Source organism: Dioscorea cayenensis, chromosome 3 (assembly GCF_009730915.1).
Source record: "Dioscorea cayenensis subsp. rotundata cultivar TDr96_F1 chromosome 3, TDr96_F1_v2_PseudoChromosome.rev07_lg8_w22 25.fasta, whole genome shotgun sequence".
Classification (NCBI taxonomy): domain Eukaryota; kingdom Viridiplantae; phylum Streptophyta; class Magnoliopsida; order Dioscoreales; family Dioscoreaceae; genus Dioscorea; species Dioscorea cayenensis.
The window spans coordinates 10,917,979-10,944,335 of NC_052473.1; the positions used below are offsets into that span (position 1 = coordinate 10,917,979).

General features: G+C 34.8%; 1 protein-coding gene across 2 annotated transcripts in view; it reads left to right on the forward strand.

Moving 5' to 3' along the window:
• The first annotated feature begins 1,207 nt into the window (after positions 1-1,207).
• Positions 1,208-26,357, forward strand: part of LOC120251597 (acylamino-acid-releasing enzyme 1) — a 36,197-nt gene continuing 11,047 nt past the window's right edge. Inside the window, exons 1-15 of one of the 2 annotated variants that reach the window (XM_039260177.1) lie at positions 1,208-1,428; positions 3,727-3,871; positions 4,024-4,333; positions 4,595-4,816; positions 4,911-5,150; positions 5,265-5,342; positions 7,240-7,378; positions 7,739-7,890; positions 7,977-8,059; positions 8,132-8,250; positions 8,347-8,425; positions 9,058-9,265; positions 10,717-10,777; positions 10,880-11,002; positions 11,933-12,130. In XM_039260177.1, coding sequence (XP_039116111.1) covers positions 1,228-1,428; positions 3,727-3,871; positions 4,024-4,333; positions 4,595-4,816; positions 4,911-5,150; positions 5,265-5,342; positions 7,240-7,378; positions 7,739-7,890; positions 7,977-8,059; positions 8,132-8,250; positions 8,347-8,425; positions 9,058-9,265; positions 10,717-10,777; positions 10,880-11,002; positions 11,933-12,130 — 2,358 coding nt within the window. In that variant the 5' untranslated portion in view covers positions 1,208-1,227. Of the gene's footprint in view, positions 1,429-3,689; positions 3,872-4,023; positions 4,334-4,594; positions 4,817-4,910; positions 5,151-5,264; positions 5,343-7,239; positions 7,379-7,738; positions 7,891-7,976; positions 8,060-8,131; positions 8,251-8,346; positions 8,426-9,057; positions 9,266-10,716; positions 10,778-10,879; positions 11,003-11,932; positions 12,131-26,357 lie in introns of both variants that reach the window. The other variant, XM_039260185.1, reaches the window with a different exon arrangement.

The window sequence follows — 26,357 nt, forward strand, 5'->3', positions numbered from 1 at the left end:
TTATAAAAAATACAATATATATTATCATGTAGATGGATATCAATTAAACTAAAGGGTAAAAATGCAAATAAAACATGCCAGAACCTTTATTTAATAAAAAAAATTAAATAAAAGGTGAATGTGAAAATAGAACATGTCAAAACTCCCTTTTTAGTGAATTTGCAAATAAAACAATAAAAACTTTTAGTTGTTCACAGAAATTTGAAATCCGACTATTTCTCATCATCTAGAAACTTGTTTCTGCAGATCTTAGAGGACTTATCTCGCTATAAAAATTAATTTGACTAAAAAAAATCACAGAAGAAATTTAGAAAAAAGAGATCCTATTTTGAAAAGAAAGAAAAACCTAACACACAATAACTTCAAAACTATGGATAACCAAGCTCTAGAACCATTTTTTTTAAAAAAATTCTAATAACAACTAAACCATAATCAACCGAAAAACATACATTATATATGAAGAATATTGCATGTAGATATAATAAAAGATGGTTCCTACAATAGATGGTGGAATTTGGATACTTGTTTTTGCACACCTAATCTTTTGTTTCTGCCAGAAAGAATTGCATAGGATTTATTGATTTCTTTTTTTTTTTTAATAACTAATATGCTATATTTTTTGGGTGGATCTAAGCACAATAGACTGACTTAGGCAATTTTGAAGAGTAGATCAAAGTGTCCAAAACATGTTTAATAAAAAATATCTATTTCATAAATGGCACAACATGCATATAACATGAATGTTAGTTATCTTTTAAATTATGATAGTTCGTAAAATAATTTAATAGTTCAGTTTTTACAAAGAAGGCACTTTGGTTTTTTAATTGGAGGTGATCCATCATTATCACCATTAGTTTCAAATGCATTTCCCTTTCATCTAACTCTTCAGCAATCTATTATGATCTAGGTAAGTGAATGGATTTTTGCATCAACATACACAAGGCTTCATTTTAGAAGGGCATATAAGTAAATTGAAAATTTTACAATGTTATCCAAGAAAAAAACAAATTAAAAGTTTATGAGATATTTCTGAAAATTAACAAGTGGCAAACAATTTAACTAGTTTTTAAGGGTGTGATAGGGGGAAAAAAATCATAATTACTTTTACAAATGGAGAAATCAATAAATAAATAATCTCAAAGAAGATATGATTGGCTACATAATTCTTGAGAGTACAAATGCAACAAAAGCATAAGGTCAGATAGACCCTACTTTTTGTCTTTTTAAATGACCAAAATTTCCCCAATTTTTTCTTCTAATTTGCCAGATGCAGGCACTCTCCAGGTTCCTTGTCTACCCTATTCAACTACTCCCTTTCTCCTCACCTTCTCACGTTCTTCCCTTCCCTTTCTACGTTATCAGAAGCCGAGGAGTGGCAGGCACTCCCTCGTTCTTCACCGGGAAAGCTTAATAACCGGCGGAATTAAGGTCATTCTTGCTCACCTTGGTTGTTAACTTCAGAATGTGCATTTACGGATTTGTAGACTGATCATATGTTTGTTTACATCTTCTATTGGTTTTTCAGAAGTTTGTTGAGATAGTATGCGAATGCGTAATACTTAGATTTAAGATTATAATGTATTATGTTGACGTTGATTATAGGTTTTCTATTATACTTTTGCTTTTTTCAGTGTTTGACTATGTTGACAAAATTAAGTTAGTTATATACTGTTGATTGAGTTTGTGGACACAGTTGCTTTGAAGATTAATGTTTTATTATTTATTTTTGGCTAAATTTTTTATAAGTGCGGGTATGCATATGCGTTGTTTGACTAAATGCCATGTGAACCATGTGAAATCAAGAATCAGATGTTTGGTATAATTCTGTCTTGTTACTGTGGATGAAACTAAAAATGTTAGATTGTGCTTGCTTGTTTCTTGTTTAGTTAACATGCATTGAGAAATGTTGGTGTTATGGAATTTAGTATGGTTTGGCTTTGTTTTTGTATAGAGTCATTGTTGATAATTGAAGATTTAACATGTTTTGTATAAGGTTGCAATGCGATCACTTGTGGTTTACATGTGTGTTTCGTGGGTGTGGTCACACCTATACTTTGCGAGTTTGGTGGCCTCCAAAATACAAAAATATCTCTCTTTGTTACTGGAAGGAGATTGATTAGTTATAAAATATAACATGGTTTTTCCAATATTCCAAGTGAAATTTTTGTAGAATGATCCCTCAGAGATTGGTCCAAGAGTTATGAGGTTGCGAAGTTGAAACTCTCATAGGATTAGATTTTTTTTCAATATTCTACGAGGTCTCCTTTTGTCTATAAGAGGAGGGCGGGGGAGGGACGGGTTTGTGAGATAAGGCATCAAGGTTTGACTATCTTAGAAGTGTTCTCTCCTACTCTCTTTGAAGGTTCTTAACGTTTATGCAATAGGATTGCGATTAGTGTGCCCTTTGCAGTTGGGCATTTGGCTTAGGCCATGATGTATTCTACCTATCTTGTCTTTTCTAGTTTCTAATAATTATTTGGGGATAAAAATTGATAGAAAAAAAACAGTGGCTTAGATGAGACTTGCACACTCATACACAAAAATCCATGTTTGTGTGTAAATATAAATATGCACATATGCATACATATCATGTGTTTATATCCTTGTGGAAATATATGAGTTATTGGTCATGAACCATAATTTTGTAATGAATTCAGATTTTAGTTGATGGTTGTTTCTTAACTGAGTACTAACTCATGATCAAGTTATATTTTCAACTCGTTTTTCCCTAGAGGCTTAATACTCATAGAATTAGATAATAGGACCAAGGTGACACTTCCAATGTGCTTTCTTGGATTGATGTAGGCCAATGCTTTAGAAATGATGCATTTACACTACATAGTTTTGGAGTTGTACACTTTTATAGTTAGTACACCATTTTGGATAGTGTTTGATGAGTGCAGTATGTAAATTTTGGTTTATAGTTTTCACTTTGGCAATCTTTAGAGGTTCAGCTAATGTATTTTTATTGTGCATATTGGTTAGGACCTGTATCAATGTCAATCAATGATTAACATCCAGTTTTAATGCCAGTAAATATAAGAGATTTTGTTGCTTTTTTGGTAAAATTGGAGAACTTTGTGGATATTACATGCAAATTAAACACATTACCAGACTTGATTCAACCCAAAAGCTTATGTTTCTGTGTTTGTATCCATATTTACTAAACTAAACAATGTGAGACTGTTAGAATCTCTATTAATGGAAACTAGATGCTTTATAGAGGAAGATGCAATGTTGTAGAAGTTTTATGTTTACTTTGTTCTATATCTCATTCAAACCATTGGTATAATTTTTTGCATTTGTGGTAAAACTAAGTGCTTATTTCCTTATGCAAGCATCTAATTATTATTGCTAATAATTCCATATTTTAGGACTTCTGCCTGTTTGTTTGGCTCTTTTAATTGCTTAGGATGACATTTCTAGATAAGCTATCTAAAAGTATACACCTTTTTGATTGTTAATCAAATTGTGTGTGAATTCTTTGGTGATTAATTTTTTTTATTTCCCACGATAATAATTTATACTCATGTACCTGATGAAAAGTTTGTTAACAGTTAATAATAATACACTGGAGTATAGAGCAGTGGAAAAATGTTTTTTGCTATATTTTTTCTTCCATTCTTGATCTTGATGTATGCTCTAGTTAGTTTGTGTGATAATCACTGATAGTTTTCTTGTGGCCATAGTGATAATCAGGCATTATCTGTCTCTTCAACAATGCAGGAGCCTTCTACTGTTTCAGTGGAAGATATGCCATTGGGTGAGGATACTGCTGACATGGAGGATTATGCCACCTTGTCCAAATTGCTTCAAGAATTTGCAAGTATTTCTAGCATTGAGAAGGCATGGATTGCTAAATCCGAAAATGGTCTGGCCTTGATCTGTCTGTCCTTCAATTTCTATAGAATTTTTCAGTAGTTACTGTTTTAGTTCTTGTTGTACAGGCTAAAAGCTTTTGTAATTGATATTAGCTACGATTTGTATGACCATTCTATTTTGGCTTTCTTTTTGCGATTACAGGAAGTGCTTCCCATGCTATGTTTTGTATTGGTCAACCAAATTTTTTGGCGAACAAAAAGAGGACTCTTTTCCTGTCATCACATATCTCAAAAACTGCTGAGCATTCTGTGAAATTCAAATGGCCTCCCTTTCCTGTTGAGATGATTGGAGTTTCAAAAGTTGTTCCATCACCATCAGCATCAAAGCTTCTTATAGTTCGTAATAAAGAGAATGATTCCTTAGTGTGGCTTGAAATATGGGGTCAATCTCAGTTAGAGAAAGAAATACAAATTCCACAATCTGTTCATGGTCCTCTATATACAGATGGATGGTAAAGTTTTGTTATTTCTCGAAGTATAAGACATGTTTTGTTGAGCATGTTACTTGATATCTTGATTCTTGTATATCTTTGTTTAAAGTCTACTCTATAAAAATGAATGGTGAGACATTGTTTATTACTCTAAGTAGAGTGGCTTGTTATTTGTACTATGAAACTTGATATCTTGTAAGGATTCTTTCATTGCACCCATACATTTCTAATTGCTTCCTTTTATTTCAAAGGGTCCATCTAAAAAGACTTTTCAATTGTTAGGTTTGAGGGTATTTCGTGGAATCAAGAAGAAACTCTTATTGCTTATGTTGCTGAAGAGCCAGCTCCACCAAAGCCAGTATTCACTGATGCAGGCTATAAGAAAGATGGTTCTTCTGATAAGGATGGCACCAGCTGGAAAGGTCAAGGTGACTGGGAAGAGGATTGGGGTGAAACTTACTCAAAGAAAAAGAGACCAACGTTGTTTGTCTTGGATATTAATAGGTTCATTTGTGCTTATCATTTCCTTTTTCTATGTAACCAGTCAGGTAATTTTCACTTGGTACAAGAATAATACCAGTCCTGTTTTTGTTTATAGTGGTGAAGTGCGACCTGTTGAGGGGATTCCAAAATCCCTAAGTGCTGGCCAAGTTGTTTGGGCTCCATCAGCTTCCATTGGTCATCTTAAGTGCTTAGTTTTTGTTGGATGGTCAACAGAATATGGTTCACTGAAAACATCAAGAAAACTTGGCATTAAATATTGTTACAACAGGCCATGTGCTTTGTATTTAGTCCAGTCTCCTTTCCGAGAAACAATTGCTGATAAACTACCTTGCAAGTGAGCATACTCTAGATTAACTTGTTATTCTAGCATTAATAATGTTCATTAATTGACTTTAAATGCATATACTCTTTTCAGTTGTCGCTATTTAAGTTCTTGACTTTGTTTCAGAACTGACGAGAAGGAAGATTTTGGATCCGCATTTCACTTAACTCGAGGCATAAGTAGTGCGATGTTTCCGCGTTTCAGGTAATTTAGCTTCCTTTTCTATACGAGTCAAACCTTTGAACCATATAAGACATAATACTTATTATAGATAAGCTAATTTGAAAGCAATGGCTTCTTAGACATTTGAATATTGAAAAACATCCAACTACCTAAGGTTCTAATTTATTGTTTGAAAAACTTATATATATATATATATATATATTTGGTCTTTTGTTTTGTTTTTCCTTTTCTGATGCATTTTGTTTGTGAAGTTGTTAATTATGCTAGGTGTTGTGTAACCACAAGCGTGCGACCAAGCAGTATTTAAGATATCGATCCCACGGAGACAATGGTGCTGATTACCAATTAACTGTAAGTAGAGATTAGCTAGGCAAATATATAATGAGTGTGAAAGGAGTAAAACAAGGAATTTAAGTAAAAGAAAATCTGTAGAAATTAAAAGTAGAAAAGGCTTTGCTATGAAGACAATTTTAGAAATATTAATCCCTAGGATGGGTTTCACCACAAGGTATAGTGGAGTGTATGTTTTGAATCTCTCTTGAATCAAAAGAATTCCTTTGAAGGCAATTGCCAAAAGGAATGCTTGCTATCCTCTTTCAAGGTATAATAAGGAGGTTAATCTAAACTAACCCCTATTTTCATGGTGGTTAGCCTAAATCAAACCTTTAATCACAAGAAAATTTATCAAAGCCTTAAGAAATCCAACCTAAGAAGTAAGATCTCAAGTTTGGTTTTAAAAGGATTTAAGACTCAAGGTTCATCTTTCAGTATACTTGGGTCTCTAAAATCATACAAATAAATGCTTTCACATCCACAAGTTACAAGAATTTAGAACCAAATCAAAGCATGATATCATTGAAAGAAAAGAGTATTTCAAAACATAACCATTCTTCCACAACCTTGGGCTAAACCCAATCCTAGGCTAAGAGTTTTACTTTTCCATAACAAGATTACAAGCTGAAAAATTTAATCCAAGCATTTTCATGTCAAAATACAAAGATCCAAAAACAAGAGAAAACTCCCTGTTCTTTTCTGTCTCAAACTCCCCTCTTAGGTCCCCTTTCTTTTCCTCTTTTTTCTTTCAGCCTCCTTCCCTTTTCTCAACTGCTTTTCAGCTCTCTTTTCTATGTCCATTTTGGATCCGATTGTCTATATGTTCCGCAGTCAGCCCTGCTACACAGGTGGGTCATGTTTCTTGCTGGGCTTGGTCTTTTTCCGTTTCCTCATCTGCCAATTGGTTCCAATCCTTTTCTTAGGCCTCTTTTAATCCAGCACATCTCCTTAGATGCAAGGAATGCTAAAAACAACAAATTTGAGCTAAAGACAAGATTACACACAAAAGTTAAGAAGAATGCATGATGATATGACAAAAAATGGGGTCTAATATATAAAAATATATTGTAAAAAGTTGACTACAACACTGGATGTATTTTTATGGGAATAGCAAAGTATATGTAAAGCAGTGGGTTCATTTATTTCCTTGACACAAAATTGTATGTTTTAATTTTTCAGATAGGCAATTGAAAGTAATTAGACCTAAAACATGCGCTATGGTTGGTTGTCTACTGATTCTTTGGTTAAAACTAACTATTTTTTTTCCCTATTGATTAGGACCTTGCATTGCATTGCATCATTACTGTTTAATTATTTGCCGTTTTATGATGACTGGAGATTTCACTGAAATGACATTTCATTTTCTGTCTGTGACCATCTATTGGTTATTTCCAGATATATAACTTCTGCTTTCATATTTTTGTTGTGGTTTATAACCCCTCTACAAGTTAGATGAATCTAGCTTGCAAGATATTTACTTATGATCCTCCTTCATTTTGAAGCGAACTGCAGAATATTGTCATATTTTCCAGTGTAGAATTGTGTATTGCATAGTTAACACATTTAAGAATTTATGTGCTTTCAGTCCTGATGGGAAGGTTCTCGTGTTTCTATCTTCAAAAAGTGCTGTGGATAGTGGGGCACATTCAGCGACTGATTCACTTCATAAAATTGATTGGCCCGCTGATGGGAAGCCTAATACATCACCAACAATTTATGATGTGGCAAGCTTCCATTCTATACTTCCAACTTGAGCTAATGATAGTAATATTGAGCATCTTTTAACTGTATATGTTATTATTTTCTTGTTTCAAGGGAAATGGAATTAGTTGTTACAACTTCGAGAAGCAAAGAGGTAGGTGTAAGTGAGTGAAAATGGAATGTAGCCTTTGATATATTGTTATACTTGAAGAAAACTTTGGGAAATATTTCTGAGAATCTAGCTCTTGTAAGGAATGCATATGCAACCCTGTGTAGTGACGGATCAAAAGGATAGGAGCAATTTACACTTTGGTTCTGATTATGGTTGTGCCATTATTATTGTATATTTATTGTGTCTACTATGTGTATGAAATATTCTGCAGGTTCCGGTTGTTGCTTGCTCTGAGGATAATTGCTTCCCTGGGATTTATGTTGCTAACATTCTTGATAGTCCATGGCTTTCTGATGGAAGCACAATGATACTTTCTTCTGTATGGCGTTGCACCCAAGTAATACTTGCAGTGAATGTTAAGAGGTAACTTGTTTTTTTTTTTTTTAATGCAGAATAATTGGTAAGTTACTTTCCAATATTCTAAATAATTGATGCAATTTTTGCTACAGTTGCACTCTCTCACGAATTACTCCCTCTGATTCAACTTACTCATGGAATTTTCTTGCACTTGATGGGGACAATATTCTTGCTTGTAAGTTTATGATGTAATTCTTCTAATACTGGGAAAAATAAATTGATTTATTTTCTTTTATGCATTTTCAAGTGTCCAGCAGTCCTATAGACCCACCTCAAGTCAAGTATGGATATCATATTCCTCAGGAGCAAGAATTAACTTGGAATTGGCTGGATGTTCCAAGTCCACTAGAAGGATCGTCCAATAAGGTTGTAATTCTCCAAAAAAGGATTCTAAACCACAATTTATATTTCATATATTGATATGAAAAATCGTTCAATTTCCATTTGCCATTTGCCCCACAGATAAGATCTTTGCTGTCATCACATGGGTTCAGTATACTGAAGATTCCAGTTAATGATAGCTCTGACAAACTTTCTGAAGGTATCAATCATTTATCAGTTCTAAATTTTCTTCATATAAATATATATATGATTGGTTTGTTGTGCTTACTTATAGTTGTTTATTCGTGCACCCGGGAGAAAACACACCTCTAGCTAATTGGCCGTGTTTTGCACTTCCACATTATATTGACAGTTTAGACTAGACTTAGCTTCTTTTGTTTTTTGCCAGTAGCACTCTTATTGCATGTATTAGAACTCTTTACTTTTTAAAATTCTAATGTCAAATACAGATTGCTAGAATAGTCGAGCCAAACAATTGTTAAATATTTTCATAGTAAGTTTCTTTTGGTCTTCTCTAAGTCCTAAATTTCTAAACTTGGATAGGATCTCCAATGGCTCTTTGCTGTGATTGGTGGTATTTGTGGTATAATTTTTTTCCCTACGCTTGATCATGAGGCTTATTGTGGAGTTCTCCTACCATTTATAATTTCAGTCCATTATGAATCTGTGACTAGTTAATTATGAAACAAAGCTATCCCAAATGATATGTCTTATATCTTTTGTTGGTTTATGTGGCATTGAACATTGTACATCGTTCACTTTTGAAAGAATTTTTTTATGCAAATGAAAAATTTGTTGTTTTTATTTTTGGATTTTCTTATCACATTGCAGGTGCAAAGAAGCCTATTGAATCTATATTTGTTTCACGCATAAACTCTTGCTGTGAAGATTCCTGCAAAGAGGGATTGAACGATGGTGCATCTAATCCACTAATTCTAATCCTCCATGGTGGTCCGCATTCAGTCTCAGTATCAGGCTATTCAAAGTCTATTGCATTTCTTTCTTCATTAGGTTACAACCTGCTTATTGTGAACTATAGGTTTGTTTTTCACCACCCTATCTCTTGCAGAATTGAAATATGTAGACTTTTTATTAAATTTATATTTTTAGGTTTACAATATTTACTAAGAAAAAAGGCGTGTGGCCGGCCTTTCGTACTGAAGGACACATGCCTCTCTCAGATTAGATAGAATATGAAACGGGCTGCATTTGACCCTGGGTTTAATTAAAATGAGAGGTCATGCATCCAGCATCTGAAACTTTGTTAGAACACGACCCATATCTAAAATATCCTCCTTCATTTAAATCATATGCCTTGTACCATGTTGTCGTTGTTCCTCTTAGGCCTCTCATCTACCACTCCATCCATTTTCCTGGGTAACTTTCTTCTATAAGCTAATCAGGTAAGATTGGCCCAAATGGTTCTATAGAAATGAGTTGGATCTCAATCAGTATTGAATCCTCCCTGGTTTTACTGATTTAGTTAAATTAGGGCCAGTCTTGACATATGAGGCTGATTTTCCATTTGGAGTAAGAGCTAAAACCCAATTGATTTGATTGTGGCTTATTCAGGTAAAGTATATAGAATTGCTCCATTTTTGTTTTGCCTAAATGAAACTTAGCCGAACCCTAAATCTTAAAACAATGTCTTCGGCATTAGCATGTTAGATGGTTACTTTTAAACTTATTTGTTTTCTTTTTGAAAAATTTTCCCCTCCATATCTACCGCTTTTGCTTAGTAAAGGATCCTTGTCTTGTATTGCTTTTTTCGATATTCCATTCTCTGCAAATTTTGCAGCTCCTTTGATTGTTATTGTATTACTGTATATTTTTAAGATATTGTTTTTCTTGAATTAAATTAAAAGTGAACTCATGGAGCATCATGATCTAATCTTGAAATTGTGACTTTAGTCGATCAGATGGAATTTATGTCATGTCATAGCTAAGTCGATATTCAAGTAGGATTTATACCCAAATTGAAAATTTCCTTGTAAACTTATTTGCACAAAAGATTACTAGGAGCGAAGAGGAGCATTCATAAATTTATCAACTACAGTTATCTCCTTTATTATGTAGATAGTAAGCCATAATTTAATATTATCATTCTTTACAATGGCTTCAATTTGAACTCAAAATAGTTGTCAAGTTTCTTATTAATCTCTAAAGAACTTAAAATTTATTGAAAATGGAACCTGAATCTATAATGGAGTATGGATTTAACATGTTTGGATCAAATCGAATCCATTTCTTAAATAAAGGGAATGTTTGTGATTGCACCTAGAAGCCACATACTAACTACACTCCTATGTGTTTTCTGTTGGATCACAACTTTCAATTTGGCAGAAGCTTATTTATGTTTGCCTTGTTTTGACCAGAGAGAAGGGGTGCATGAACACTTTGCTCTTTTTATTTATTTTCTACAGTTCATTCTCACTGATTTATTGCTCCTATCACTTATTGTCATGCATACTGTGATGATTGGTTTTATAGGGGCTCATTGGGCTTTGGAGAAGAAGCATTACAATCTCTTCCCGGAAAGATCGGATGCCAGGTGCTCATTTTGTTGTTTAATCATGTTTTTTTGTATTGGACTTTACATTTTCTCAAACATCATGCATTGACATTCTTATTGTTCGTTTTATTGTGTAAATAGGATGTAAATGATGTGCTTGCAGCTCTAGATTATGTTCTTGAAAGGGGTCTAGCAGATAGTTCTAAAGTTGCTATTCTTGGAGGTTCACATGGTGGTTTCTTGACAACGCACCTGATTGGCCAGGTTTAGTATTTAAAGGAGGGACTGTCTGTACATTTAACTATTATTATAATTGTGAGAAATTTTTATAATACCAAATGATGTTGATATTAGGTTTAGCTTTGTATATGAATAACATCATTTGAAAAAAAGATGATGATGCCTATTTTTCTATAGTTTGACTGTGCAACATATTTACACTGTAATTTGCATTTCATTTACATCCTGTTAGAAATATAGTCCCATGTCGGTTGTGTGATAGAAGTGTAATGGGTTTATATATAGGTATAGGGGTTGAGCCACTAAGTTTGAGACTTTTTGGTGTAAGACCCTTAAGCTCATATAGAGCCCATATAGAACCTATATAGGGCCCACCAGTACTAAAATATAAACTCTAATATGGTATTAGAGCAATATAGTGAAGCCCAATATATATATATATATATTTTTAAAAAAAGGACTTCTGAAACACAAGTGGTGTACAAGTCCGTATGTGTAGGACCTCTGAGACACAAAGTAATGTACAAGTCTTGGTAAAAACAGACCTCTGGTATACAAGTCTGAGTAAGTTTAAACTGAAAAAAAATAAAATAACATAAAATAACCAAGTTGAACTTGAGGGAGGGTGTTAGAAATATAGTCTCACATTCGTTGTGTGATAGATGTGTAATGGGTTTATATAGGTATAGGGGTTGAGCCATTAAGTCTTGAGATTTTTTTGTGTAAGACCCCTAAGCCTATATAGAGTTCATATAGGATCCACTAGTACCAAAATATAAAATCTAACACAACCCTTTTTTGTTATACTTCCTAGAGCTATCAATTTCATTGACCTTATAAAGTTTGTAGTTTCTTTCGTGCCCTATACAGTTTGAGATCTTACCAATTTCATTTTTATTGCAAAATCATTTAATTTGATGCAATGAGAGGTATTTACCTTAAGTTTCATTGTAGGCTCCAGATAGGTTTGCTGCTGTAGCTGTCAGAAACCCAGTGTGTAATCTTGCATTAATGGTTGGTACCACAGATATCCCCGATTGGTGCTATTTCGAGTCTTATGGGATGCAAGGAAAGAAATTATTTTCAGAGGCTGCTTCATTAGAACACTTGGAACTTTTTTTTAATAAATCCCCTATAGCCCATATTTCTAAGGTATGTATTTAATTATTATTCAGCTCTTCATCATTACATTTTTTTTAATATTATGCATGCTTTTATCTTATTCCTATTAGATGTAAAGCAAACCAAGCAACTACTCAAAGAAAAGAACCATGAACTATTGATGGATGGTAAATTTTTGCCCGTGAGAAGAAAAGAAATACACCCTTTTATAGGCACACCACTCCCTAAAAAAATAACTTTATAGCTATTAAAAGAAGTCAGATCTAAAATATATAAGGCTGTCAATCTACCACAGAAAATTTGACACAATAAATGGTTGTTTGATCCCTTAAATCAGCCAGCGTAAGTCCTGCATATCCGCTAGTAATTTCCTGAAAATAAGTGACTTTCTGTACATATCTCTAATCGTGAACAGTTTTCCACACTTCCCCTCAAGCTAGGTTGTAGATATGAAACATACCTAGCTTGGATTTTAATTCATCAAACAATTTTTCGTGGAACAACCTTAGTTAAGATATTTGCAATCTGATGACTTGTGCATACAAAATTTAGTGATATTAACTCAGTTCAATCTTTTCCTTAATAAAGTGTTGATCAATTTTGACATGTTTTGTTCTATCATTCTGCACTGGGTTTTTGGCAATACTAACAGCTTATTGGTTGTCACACAAGGTGTTTATTGATTGTGAATCTTGAAATCATAGCCTAGCTATTTTTCTCTTTAGCCACATTTTTTCACATATCCCTAATGCCAAAGCTCTGAATTCAGCTTACGCACTACTCCAAGCCACCACTGACTGTTTCTGACTTCTCTAAGTGACCTAATTTCTCCAAACAAAAGTGCAATATCGTGATGTAGATCTTCTAACAATTATTGACCCAACCCAGTCTGATTGTTGTTTTTTGGAACAATAATCCTTGACCAGGTGATATTTTGAGGTATCTTAGAATTATGTAGACTGTCTTTAGGTGTTCTTTTGTGGGATTATTCATGAACTGGCTTACCATACTAATAGCAAAGTAGATATCTGGTCTTGTGTGGGATAAAGAAACTAGCTTGCCTACTAATCATTGATATCTTCCTTTTATCAATGGGAGCACGATCTTCTTTGGTCCCAACTTTGAATTTGGATCAATGGGAGTATCGGTAGGTTTGCATCCTAACATTTTTGTTTCCTATAGAGGCTCTAGTACATTTTTTCTTTAAGAGATGGATATACCTTTCCTTTATCTGGCAATCTCCATTACAAGGAAGTATTTGAGTTTTCTTAGATCTTTGATTTTAGTCTTTTGCCAAGAAATCCTTTAGCTTGTGAATTTCATCACAATCATCTCCTCTTAAAATAATGTAATCACCATAGACTATTAGTATTGCCCGCTTACCTGTAGGTGCAAATTTGATGAACATTGTATGATATGTCTAACATTGTGTATACCCAAATGCCTTGACAACCTTGGTAAATTTTTATAAACAAAACAAACAATGACAATTTTTCAGAATCATTCTTCATAGTGTTCTTGATTGTCTTTTTCCTTCTATCATCTTTTATTGTATTCAGCTTGGCCAATGGAGCAAAGGTTTCCAAACAATCAATTCCATATGATTGAGTGAATACCTTTATTACTAGCCTTGCTTTGAATCTAGGGTAAACTACATATTTAGTCACTAAACTATTCGTGTTTTTCCTTAATCTGGTCACTAAACAAAAAAAAATTTCAATTGGGTCACTAACGTTAGTATTTCATTCCAATCAAGTCACTCGCCACAACGCCGTTACCCTGATGCTGAGCTGGCGCGCCACGTAACCTGACACGTGTCAGATTTTTCTTTAGTTGTTGACGTGGCATTCCACTTCAGCAATGATCCAATTGAATTTTTTTTTAGTTTGGTTACTAGATTAGGAAAACACGAATAGTTTAGTGACTAAATATGTAGATTATTTTAGTATCTTGTGCATTTGTTCTTTAAATGAAAAGCAACATAACTGTTGGAAATATAGTACCACATCAGTTGTGTAATAGAAGTGTAATGGGTTTATATATAGGTATAGAGGTTGAGCCACTAAGTCTTGAGACTTTTTGGTGTAAGACTCCTAAGCCTATATAGAGCCCATATAGGGCCCACTAGTACCAAAAATATAAAATCTAACATAGTATCAGAGAAATATAGTGGAGCTACTGATGTGGTACAAGTCCATGTGTGTATGACCTCCATGTGTGTAGGACCTTTCAGACACAAGTAGTGTACAAGTCCATGTAAATAGACCTCTGGTGTACAAGTCTGTGCAAGTTCGACCGAGTTGAACTTGAGGGAGGGTGTTGGAAATATAGTACCACATCAGTTGTGTAAGAGAAGTGTAATGGGTTTATATATAGGTATAGAGGTTGAGCCACTAAGTCTTGAGACTTTTTGGTGTAAGACTCCTAAGCCTATATAGAGCCATATAGGGCCCACTAGTACCAAAAATATAAAATCTAACAATAACAAAACAAAACACCAGTGACATAACAAAACAAAACACTAGTGAAACATTATTCAAAAAGCAACATCTATATGTAACATAACAAAACACTAGTATTTTCTCCCAAAAACACCACTAACATAACATAACATAAAAACATACATGAGTTTCTAGTTGCTAAACACAACAAAAATTGCCAACCCATTTTGGCATTCTGAGCTATTACAGAAGAACACAAAACTTAGGTGATGTTTACACAATTAGGGCAACCTCGCCAATAACAGTCCTTCTTTTCATGTCTCCTATTTGATGCTATCTCTTTATGTTGCTGAGCATTTCCATCATGGCTTGATATTTGCCTTGTCCCCTTGGCTGCAATTCCATTTTTTGTTGAATCTCCCATATACCTTGATGCCACTGGCCTTCCATGTGGTCTATGTGGTTGGGTATTTGCAGAAATGGTTGCATTGATACAAGAATTTTGTGTGTTAATAAGCACTTGAGAAGAAACCTGTACAAAAGAAATCATTAAGCACAAAAAAAGCTTATAGTACTCTTGCCTTATACCCATTGTGAATTATAATTAACATTTTCATTCAAGATTATAGGTTTGAACATGCAAAATAAGATTATAATTAACAATTCTCATTCAAGATTTTGGGTTAGAACATGCAAACCAAGATTATAATTATTAATCACAACACAACACAGAAAAAAAATCCTTGATACTATGCACAAGCTTAGTTGGAATTACCTTTGGCCTTGCATCCGATTGTATCGTTTCACTTTGAGAAGATAGACCACCTTGATTTACAGCTTGATTAGGAATCTACAAGATGCCATCCATGTTTTGAATATTGTACAAGACTAATAATTCTAAGTTAAATATTAAAAAAAAATCCTAAATTAAGAAGTCCTTGTAGTTGCCATCCACCTAACAGTTCCGATAGGTTGTTGGCTTGACATATTCTGCCTAGTTGGACAAGGTCCCTGAATTAAGAGGAAAAAATTCAGCATCTGACAAAGGTTGAAGATTAACATATTCATTCAATATTATAAATACAAATTACAACATAACACATAAAGAGAAAAATGTAACATCCTACAAGAAGAAAAAAAGCAACACCATATTTGAAGAAAATATTGAGATTATTCACAAGTTTAGTGGAAATTACCTCTGGTCTTTCACTTTGAGAAGATATGATATCTTGATTTACAGTGGGCATCCACCTAACAGATTTGATAGGTTGTTGGCTTGACATATTGCTATTTGCAGTAGGTGCCTATGAGAAATTAATTACAAAACTTATTATCTCTTAATGGACAAAGCATTTGCAGTAGGTTCCAAGAGCATCAAGCGTTTAACATCAAACATATATTCAGATATATTCATATTTTGATGTATCTTGATTTAGGTTTTAATCAAAATGATTAATATTAATGCTTGTGTTATCATCAAATCAAACTAAACAATTACAATATCTTGTTCATGTCTTCTTCCTTCTATGCATGTCTTTATTAATTGTTTGGCTAACTTTATTTTCTTTTCTTATTTTCATTAAGTATATGAAATCAAATGAGATATATATATATGCACAATATCTGTTTTACTTAATGAAACGTGAACTCAATGAACTATATATATATTTGATTAGCATTAGATATATATAGTATTCATAGTATTACTTTTTTAAGTATATATATATTGGTACAACTACAAATGGGAAATGTCTCAATCTCATAGTTACACTAATCAACACACAATGACTTAATTATAAGACTTTCTTTTCAAGAGATGATGATGCAATTAAGTATGATAAGTTGAAGGAAAGAGCCATATTCGAAAGGGTTAATGCTACTTAGTGCTCCATTTTACTGTTAAACACCATCATTAAAGGCTTGCATTAGTGAGCACCATTTTTCATTAATTAATTAATTAATTATTTAATTATATGCTTAATTATAGTGACATCGCTAGTAGTCTAATTGTGATTAAAAGCTTTAAATTTCCATTCCATGCACCCTGACCAATACAAGTGCTTAGTGCCTTGAGAATAAAAACACACATCTTATTAGTTTAATAACAATAATAATTAGAATGTCTTAAATCATGGATGCTTTTCTTGATATGGATCTCAACATCTTGACCACAAAATAAGATTATTTTAAAAAGGGATCCACGTTAATCATCCACTCAGAAGCAAGAAATCACATCAACAACCCAAAAATTCATCAAGAAATCAAATAAATTTGATAGAAAGATACCAATTACCATAGCATTGGATCAATTTAAATTCAAAAGAGAATATGATCAAGAACGACAAAACATTCAAGAAAAGCGAATTAAACTCTACAACGATCATTCAAGAATGAACTCATAAACCCTTTAGTGACTAAGAGTCCATCATATTCATGTCAAGAACACAATTAGAAGCAAGAATCCAAGTCAAGAACTCTAAAATTCTTCCAAAAAAGTACACTGAGAACCTGAAGATTTCTTATTATTGGGATCCATACCTTGGACGTCTTGGAGCTTAGCTTCGACATCGTCTTCCATCCGCCACGAAATCCTCGTGAGAGAAACCCTAAACTTCTTGCTATTTCTTGAACCAAACAGTGAGGGCCAAGAAGAGCAACCTTGAACATTTTTCTTTTTCCCCTAAGGAATTGGGAAAGTATGATGAGTTTGGAGCCAATCAAATCTTCATTTGAAGCTCAATGCTGAAGTGGAATGCCATGTCAACAATTTAAGAAAAAATCTGACACGTGTCAGGTGACGTGGCACGGCAGCTCAGTATCAGGGTAACGGCGTTGTGGTGTGACTTGATTGGAATGAAATACCAACGTTAGTGACCCAATTAAATTTTTTTTTTGTTTAGTGACCAGATTACGAAAACGTGAATAGTTTAGTGACTAAATATGTAGTTTATCCTTGAATCTATTAACACGCCCATTTGCATTATGCTTGATAGTGAAGATCCATTTACATCCAACTAGAATTTTTTTTTTTTTTTTGTTGGTAGATTTGGCATTGTCCATGTTTCATTCTTTTCTAGAGCTTAAATTTCTTTTTGAACTGCTACCCTCCATTTAGGAACTTTAAGAGCTTCACTTATAGAGCATGGTCTTTGTATGGGGTAATAATCTTATTTGGGTACTAAACGATACCCATATTTCAAAACGGACACCGCATTTCAATTTGTTTCTTTTCGGATACTACACTTTGATTTCTGTTCAGCGGGAGGATACCTGCGCGTTTCCGATGGGAATAAGTTGATGTGGACACCGGGTTAACGACGTGGCGAGTGTTTTGACAGGTTATTAGCTGACGTAGACCGCCAGTTATTAGTTTTTAATACACGTCACCAAACATAAGCCACGTCATTTAAAAAAAAGGGCCACGTCATCATCAGCCTCTTCATCCCTTTTCTCCCTAGCTGGAATTCCACTTCTTCTTCGTCTTCTTCATCTTCTTCTTCTGCTGCTGTTGCAGCTTCTATTGTTGCTCTCCTCCTCCTCCTCCTTCTTCTTCTTCTTCTTCTTCTTCTTATTGCAAACACCTGGTTTGAAGGAAAAGATGAAGAAGGATGGGACAAGAAGAAGAAGAAGAAGAAGACGAAGGAGAAAAGCAACAGTAGAAGCTGCAATAGCAGCAGAAGAAGAAGATGAAGATGACAAAGAAGAAGAGAAATTCCAGCTTGGGAGAAGAGGGATGAAGAAGATGATGATGACGTGGCCCTTTTTTTAAATGACGTGGCTTATGTTTGGTGATGTGCATTAAAAAATAATAACTGGTGGTCCACGTCAGCAAATGACCTGCCAAAACGCTCGCCACATCATTAATCCGGCGTCCACGTTACTTATTCCCATCGGAAACGCGCAGGTATCCTCCCGTTGAACAGAAATCGAAGTGTAGTATCCGAAAAGAAACAAATTGAAATGCGGTATCCGTTTTGAAATATGGGTATAGTTTAGTACCCAAACAAGATTATTACCCTCTTTGTACGTTATCTTGGTTGATGATTAGGAGACAACTCTCTATAAGTAAGAAAAATTATAGATAGGATGATTTCTACATATCTTTTTCCCTTTCTTCAAGGCAATAGGTCTATCATCAAGCATATCCCAAGTATCATTACTGGATGAATGTGAAGAATTTGAGTCTGGACTTAAGGCCTTGTTTAGGCTGCTGCAAGTCATCCCTCATTGTCCTTGTGTGGACTTGGAATTTCGATGGTTCTACGGATTGGATAGGGCTGAATTTTTGTGGTGTTGGGAAGTAGAAATAAGTTGTGTCTCCTGTCGGTTGCTTAGTGAGTTTTTCAGTGGTTTCAGTGGGGTTTTAGTTGGTTTTATGGCTATTTTTGATAATTGTTCAGCAGGTTCAATAGTAGGAGCATAGGTTGATTCGAGTGTGTCAATGTCCCAAAGTTGATATTCATTTCTTCGTCTCCCACCTAATATTAGTTTTGTGGTAAGGGTTGTTCCTCACAGAATGTAACATCCATGGTGTAATAGAATTTTCGATTAATAGATGAATAGCACTTGTACCTTTTTTATATGAGGAGTAACCAATAAAGACACATTTGAGAGCTTTCAGATCAAGTTTACTTCTATTATGTGTGGAAATGTGGAAAAAAGTAGTACACCCGAAAACTTTTTCAGATAAAGCATGAATAAAAGGAGTATAAGGATAGAATTTAAGTAGAAGTTCATAACGTGTTTGGAAATTCAGAAGTCTAGATGTCATTCTATTGATAAGTAGGCAGTGGTCAAAACTGCTTCCCCCAAAGAAATTTAGGTACATGAGTGGTGAACATCAAGGAGCAACTTCAAGGTGTCTATTTTTCCCAATTGTTGTGGTGTATCCACACATGAACTTATATGAACTATTCCTTGCTCTTTTAATTAATTTTTAAGGGAAGATGCATAGCACTTTTTGGCATTATCAGTTTGAATTTTTGTGGGAAATTGGGTTTGTATTATGATGTGGAATTGTTTGAGATTTACTCAACTTCTGAATTTTCTAAGGAACAATCAAGTGATTCCAGTATGATTGTCTACAAAAGATATGAACCATTGAGTCCCAATGCTATTTTTCTCTTTTGATGGACCCCAGATTTCACTTTGAATCATGGAAAAAGTACAGGAGGATTTATATGGGAGACTAGAATAAATATTACGAATATGTTTGAGAATTGTCACACTTCACATTGAAAGGATGTTTGGGCTTTTATTCTTAAACAATAATGGAAATATCCTATGTAGTTACAGAAAATTAGGATTACTAAGGTGATAGTGCCATAACATAATTGGATCACCTTAGGAGAAGAAATAAGTTTACCTTTTGGACAATTGGATGAGGTAATGCAAGCAGTATGGAATTTGTCTCTAACAAGTAAAGAATCAACTTCCATGAGGAACAGATCTGCATATGCCTTAAAATTGTCAATCGTCCCTGAACTAAAATCCTGAAATTCACAAAGATTAAGATAAAATTTATTAACACATCGCCGTTTTTGTGTGAGCTGGCTAATAGAAAGTAAATTACAGTCAAGGTCTGGGATATAAAGAATAGTGTGCAGGGTAGGTCCTCTGAAATAGTCACTGAACTTGTTCCTACCACTTTAGACAAAGATTCAGCAGTTATTTTCAGTGTAAAATTTTGCTAACATGGCTTGTAATTTTGGGTATATGCAGCATTTCTTGTCATATGATTAGATGCCCTGGAATCTACAATCCAAGGACTTAAAGTTTTTTGAAGCAACACTTAGGCCATTTAGGTAATTATCTTTTTAGAGCCAATGAACTAGTAGTAGGAGTTATGGCTGCAGTTTTTTGATTTGTAAAAAATTTCTGCAACACTTCCCACTGCTTCGTTGTAAAAGGGCTTGAATCAACATTAGAGGACCTTCCTTCAACAGCTGCATGATCCCTTTAGTATTTTTATCCCCAACAAATCTGGATGGTTTCCATTTCGGAGGGTTTTCATGGATTTACCAACATGTCTCATGAGAATGACCAGATTTTATTTAATTTTTTAATTTTTTAATTTTTTTGTTTGTAGTGGTCACACCATAATCTCCCTTTCTTTGGCAGTTTTCATTGGTAGGATGAGTTTCTCGTGATAAAGTTTGTGCTGCTAGTGCATAGGTTTGGAAGACTGTTATAGTAGACAGTTCTCCAAGCATCACTTTCTTGTTGCTTTCTTCCCTTTGTATCTCTGAAAAAGCTTCTCATAAACTTGGCATGGATTTTGTTGCTAAAATTCTTTCCCGAACTTCATGGAGGTTTTTATTGAGACCCATAAGAAATTTAAATACTCTATTCTTCTCCTTAACAAATTCCCTAAAGACATTTGTAGCTTCAAGACACCTCCAACGTTGCTCTTCAAACACATCGAAACGCTGCCATTGGCTTGAGAGTTGGTTGTAATATTGTGTGACTAAAAGATCTTCCTAGCTAAGATCATGAAGAATTGTTCCCACCTCAAAAATTTCAAAAGTGTTCTCTTTGCTGAACAAAATTCCCTTATTGCCTCGCATATCTCATGAGCCATGCTATAGAGGATAAAGTTTTCTCTGATTTCATTAGGTATAGAATTTATCAACCAAGACATCACCATATTACTTTGTATTTTCAAGGTTTCGAATGCAGAATCTTCAGGCTGTAGAGGAACTATTGCACAGTCCGGTACTCGTCTTTTCCTTTGCCATAAATATACATCATGACAGATAGTGATCATTAGAGATAATTGTTCCGACTCGGTTTATGCCCTGTAATGCCCTATTATGAGAAAGGCAAATTTTCTGAGGAGCCATGACAGGCCGCCAAAGTCTAAATGATGTGATTTTCGTGGATGGATGTCACTTCAAAAGCATCTATGCTGTGAGTGCCAGGTGCCATAATAGATAGCTTTAGAACTTAAAAATCCAGCTCTGATACAATGCTGAAGTTTTGGCTATGAGAAGAAAGGATTTTTCACTCCAATTGTATTGTAAGAAGAAGGAAATATGCATCTATGTTGTGAGTGTCAAGTGCCATAATAGATAGCTTTCGAACTTAAAAATCCAGCTCTGATACAATGCTGAATTTTTGGCTATGAGAAAAAAGGATTTTTCACTCCAATTATATTGTAAGAAGGAAATATTCATCCTTTTATAGACATACCACTCCCTAAAGAAATAACTTTGTAGCTGTTAAAAGAAGTCAAATCTAAAATATATATGACTGTCAATCTACCCCATAAAATTAGGCACAATTCATGGTGATTTGATCACTGAAATTAGTTAGCATAATTCCTGAAAATCCGCTAGCAGTTTCTGAAAATAAGCGATTATCTGTAGATAGCTCTGATCCTAAACAATCTTCCACAATGAATTTATAAACATGAAATTAGTGTTCAAAATGGCAAATAGAACCACCACACCCTCACAAAGAGAGGAGAAAGATTAGGGTTACTACATACCCTCAAAAAATATTATTACTCTTGTAAACTCAAATTAGGATAAACACATGATAAGAGATGAACACTGAAATGACTATAATTATTAGTAATACTATTTTAATAGTTCTAATATATAATCTTGAATAATAATAAAAACCCATGAGTATGACCTAAATAAAAAAGTCCATGTGTGAGGATTCCCAAATGATGACACGTTTTGGCTGTTTCTAACGTTTTTGTGATCTTCCTTATAGAAGGGAAAGAAGTGCATCAAAAGACACCCACTTTTCATATCACATATACCGTCAAACACCTAAGGGACTTGCTTTTGTCTTTTAAGACTAATGCAATGAGGATCTATTTATCTACAGGGATTAAGGATAGACGGATATGGTTACCCTTTATTTGTATCTCAGTAGTATTAGATATTAGTCATTGATCTTAACTAACCTATGCCATTGTTTGAAGCATCAAACTCTTGCCGGTACGAGTAAGCTTTTGTTCTCATTACATGGTCAAAGGACATAAAAAATACTGTTTTTGGAATCTCTTAAACGTTCGCAAGAATTCACCATGCAAAGAAGCATGGTTTTGTTCACTTATCCCTTTAAGTGGTTGATCTATAGATATTATATGGTTAAGCATAACAATGAGATTCTTCTTGACATATTATTTGCAATGAATGTAATTTATCTTTAAGGTTTCATTTGGAAGTAATTGTTTAAATTATGAACTTTGTTTGTATGCTTTAGTGTCTGTTGTAATTTTTTGTAGTTGGTTTAAACTAGTCAAAGAATTGAAGGAATGGATTGAGGATGGGATGGGGATGGGTTTTAAGTATGAGTTCTTATCAGAGATCTTGGGAGTTGGGGAATAGGCTGGGGTAGGTATGTCCATCCCTGCCTTGTTGGCATCTCTGCTGAAAATCTCATCAATTAAGAGTCTATGCCACTATATCCCCATTCTTCTATAGATGTAGTTTAGTCACCGTCCAAATGACTTGCCTCAGTTTCCTAAATGGCCATTATCTCAAATATCCAATAATGGTCTCAAAGCTAGCTTTACAACCCAGGCGGTTTGCCAGGTTATCTGTATACTCAGTGGCATCTAAGATCTCATTTTAGTTCTAACCCAAGCAGTATGCCTCATATCTCACATTTTACCATCAACAAAGCAAGTGGTGACTTTTCTCGTGATCATATTTTATATCCAACTATATACATACTAATTGTGCTAATACCTTAAAAATCACTCATGCTATAGCTGGCTGCACAAATGATAAGAGTATCATGTGATCAATCCTTTTTAACCATCAAACACTTGTAGTTATGCCATTGTAGCATCAGCTATATGTACATGTCTGACTTTGTTCTCCATAAGAAACCAACTCCTGTAGAGATGTGTTCTAGAACCACTTTCTTATTCATCATTGTGTTTGCAAAATATTGGTGGTTGATTCTAATGTACTTCATGCAACTAGTTGGATCTTTTTGAGTATGATTATTTTGCAGTATTTTAGTAATATGTTGTCGCTGGATCCAACACATCAGTAATAAAATATCTCTAGAATTTTGAAGGTAACCTTGCCAACTATACCATCTCTTAACCATTATCAAGAAATCTCATCTCATCACATTTGCACTTACCTAAACCATCATTAGCCCAAATAGAGCAAATGACAAGTCACAAATTTGACTCATATCAACTTTCTTGTGCACTATACTTCCATGTAGTAGAATTCTGTTTTCACTTCTTTCAATAAGCAATCATGGGCTTTATGGTAAATATTTACCAAACCTATTTGATTGGGACTATTAGAATGAATAGATGAAGAAAGAATGATCATGTTTATCTCACATTGTTTACAAATATATAAATAGATGCTAGAGTAAATAGTAATGAGCTTTATATGTTTAACACCCCTCTTCAAATTCAAGGTGGATCAGGTGGATCTAAGACACAGTTTGAGAAGATGGAACCAGTGTTCTCAAGTCTGGGCCTTGGTGAAGAAATCGACAACTTGAGACTCAGACGGCATATATTGAAGAGCAATGGTCGACTGCTGACAATGTGTGACAAAGTGAACATGTGAAAGACGCATCAACACCAATATACATGGTCAATTCATGCTTCACGGGGTCATTGGCAATTTGTATAGCACCGGTGTTGTCACAGAGAAGAATAGGAGTGTATTACATGAGACACCAAATTCAGACAACAACTAACGAAACCATATAATTTCAGATATGGTAGTAGCAAGAGCCCGAAGCTCCGCCTCAGTGCTAGAATGTGACACCGCAGTCTGTTTCATGGACTTCCATGCAAGAATAGAAGTGTCAAAAAATATGCAATAGCCAATGATGGACCGGCGGCCAACAAGGTCACTCACCCAGGTGGAATCCGTATAAGCGTGAAGCTGAAGCGGACTGGAATGGGCATAGAATAGACATCGAGATGTTGTCCCTCTTAGATAACGCAACACATGAAGTAAATGGCCGTAGTGAACTGAAGTAGTAGTATCAAACTGGCTCAACACATGAACAACATGAGCAATATAAGGCATGGTGATGGTAAGATAGATAAGATTGCCCATAATATGACGATAGCCAGAAGGATCCTCTAGTGTTGTGCCATCCGTGGGATACAGATGAACATGAAGCTCCATGGGTGTAGCTGCAGTCCATTAATCAGTAAGGCCAGAGCGTACAATAAGATCCTGAATATATTGATGCTGAGAAATATAGTAACCATCATCGGAGGAAGTCACCTTGATCCCCAAAAAATAGTTGAGAGGTCCTAAAACTGACATCATAAACTACTGGCGATAAACCAGCTACACGCACCACAGAACAAAATTGCTCAAACCAAGCACGTGGAGCTTGCTTGAGACTATAAAGAGCATGGCAAAGGCGATAAACATAACCTTCAGATGTCTTAATGCCCAGGGGATGGATGCATATATACCTCATGTAGATCACTGCGAAGAAAAGCATTCTTCACATCCATTGGAAAGAGTCCAAGAGCGAAGAATAGCCACAGTAATCAGAGTGCGAATTGTAGTCAGATGAGCCACAGAAGCAAAAGTCTCATCATAATCACCACGACCATGTGCCTGCTGAAAAGCATGAGCCACAAGACAAGCCTTATAGCGTTCCACTGAACCATCAAACTTCATCTTGACCTTATACACCCACTTGCATGTAATAGGAATGGCTTGAGCAGGTAGAGAAACAAGATCCCAATTGTCTGTCTTTTCCAAAGTTGAAAGCTCCTTAGGCATAGCCAATTGCTACTCAGGGATACTGGTTGCATCCTGATAAGTGCTGTGCTCATATACAGCGCTAGCAGTAAGAAACCATATTTGCTAGGTGCAGAAATAGTAGTACAATAATGAAGGTCATACTGAGATGTCGAGGCAGGTAATAGACCATCAGACGTTGCATTAGTGGTACTGGCCAGAGTATCGAAATGAGCAGGAATAGAGAACTAGGGATCATGAGGAACTTTAGGCCGATGACGATAGTGAAAAAGGATAAGTGTTGGAAGCTGAGGGTGGAGGTATAACAGAAAATAAAGCTGGTATAACGGAAGATGGAGCTGGAGGTGGAGTAGGAGGTGAAGAAGGAACAATGAAAGACTCTATGGTAGGAACCAATTCCAAAGGAGGAAGTTGAAGAAACGAAATACTCTGTGGAAGAAAGAGAGGGAGGTTGAGTAGTAGAAGAGTAGAAACAAGGACGACTCTCATCAAAAGTGACATCATGAGATATGCAAATGCGACGTACAGAAGGGTTATATCAACGATAGCCGTTATGCTCAAGACTATACCCAAGAAAGGCACTCAATCGACTGAGCTGTTAACTTGATATATTAATGAGGTGTAAGTAAGACATAACAGACAACCAAAGACTCAAAAATGATCATAACGAGGAGAATCGAACAAGATTTCTCTAGGACATTTACCCTGAAGAGAGGAGGATGGCTGCATGTTAATGAGATAAACTGCCATGGAAATTGCCTCAACCCAGAAATGAGCTGGTACAAAAGACGAAATCAAAAGAGTTCGAGTAGTCTCAATCATGTGACAATGCTTACGTTTAGCGATCCTATTCTACTGATGAGCACTAGGATAAGAAGGTTAAGGAAGAGTACCCTTAAATGAGAGAAATTCACAAAAACAGTGGACAAATACTCTCCCCCAGAATCAGAGTGAAAAACACGAATGACAGTAGAAAACTGAGTATGAACAGTGCTAGCAAAAGACTGATAGATAGATAACAACTGAGATCGATGTTTTATGAAATAGACTCATGTATAGAGTAATCATCAATGAAAATGATATAATACT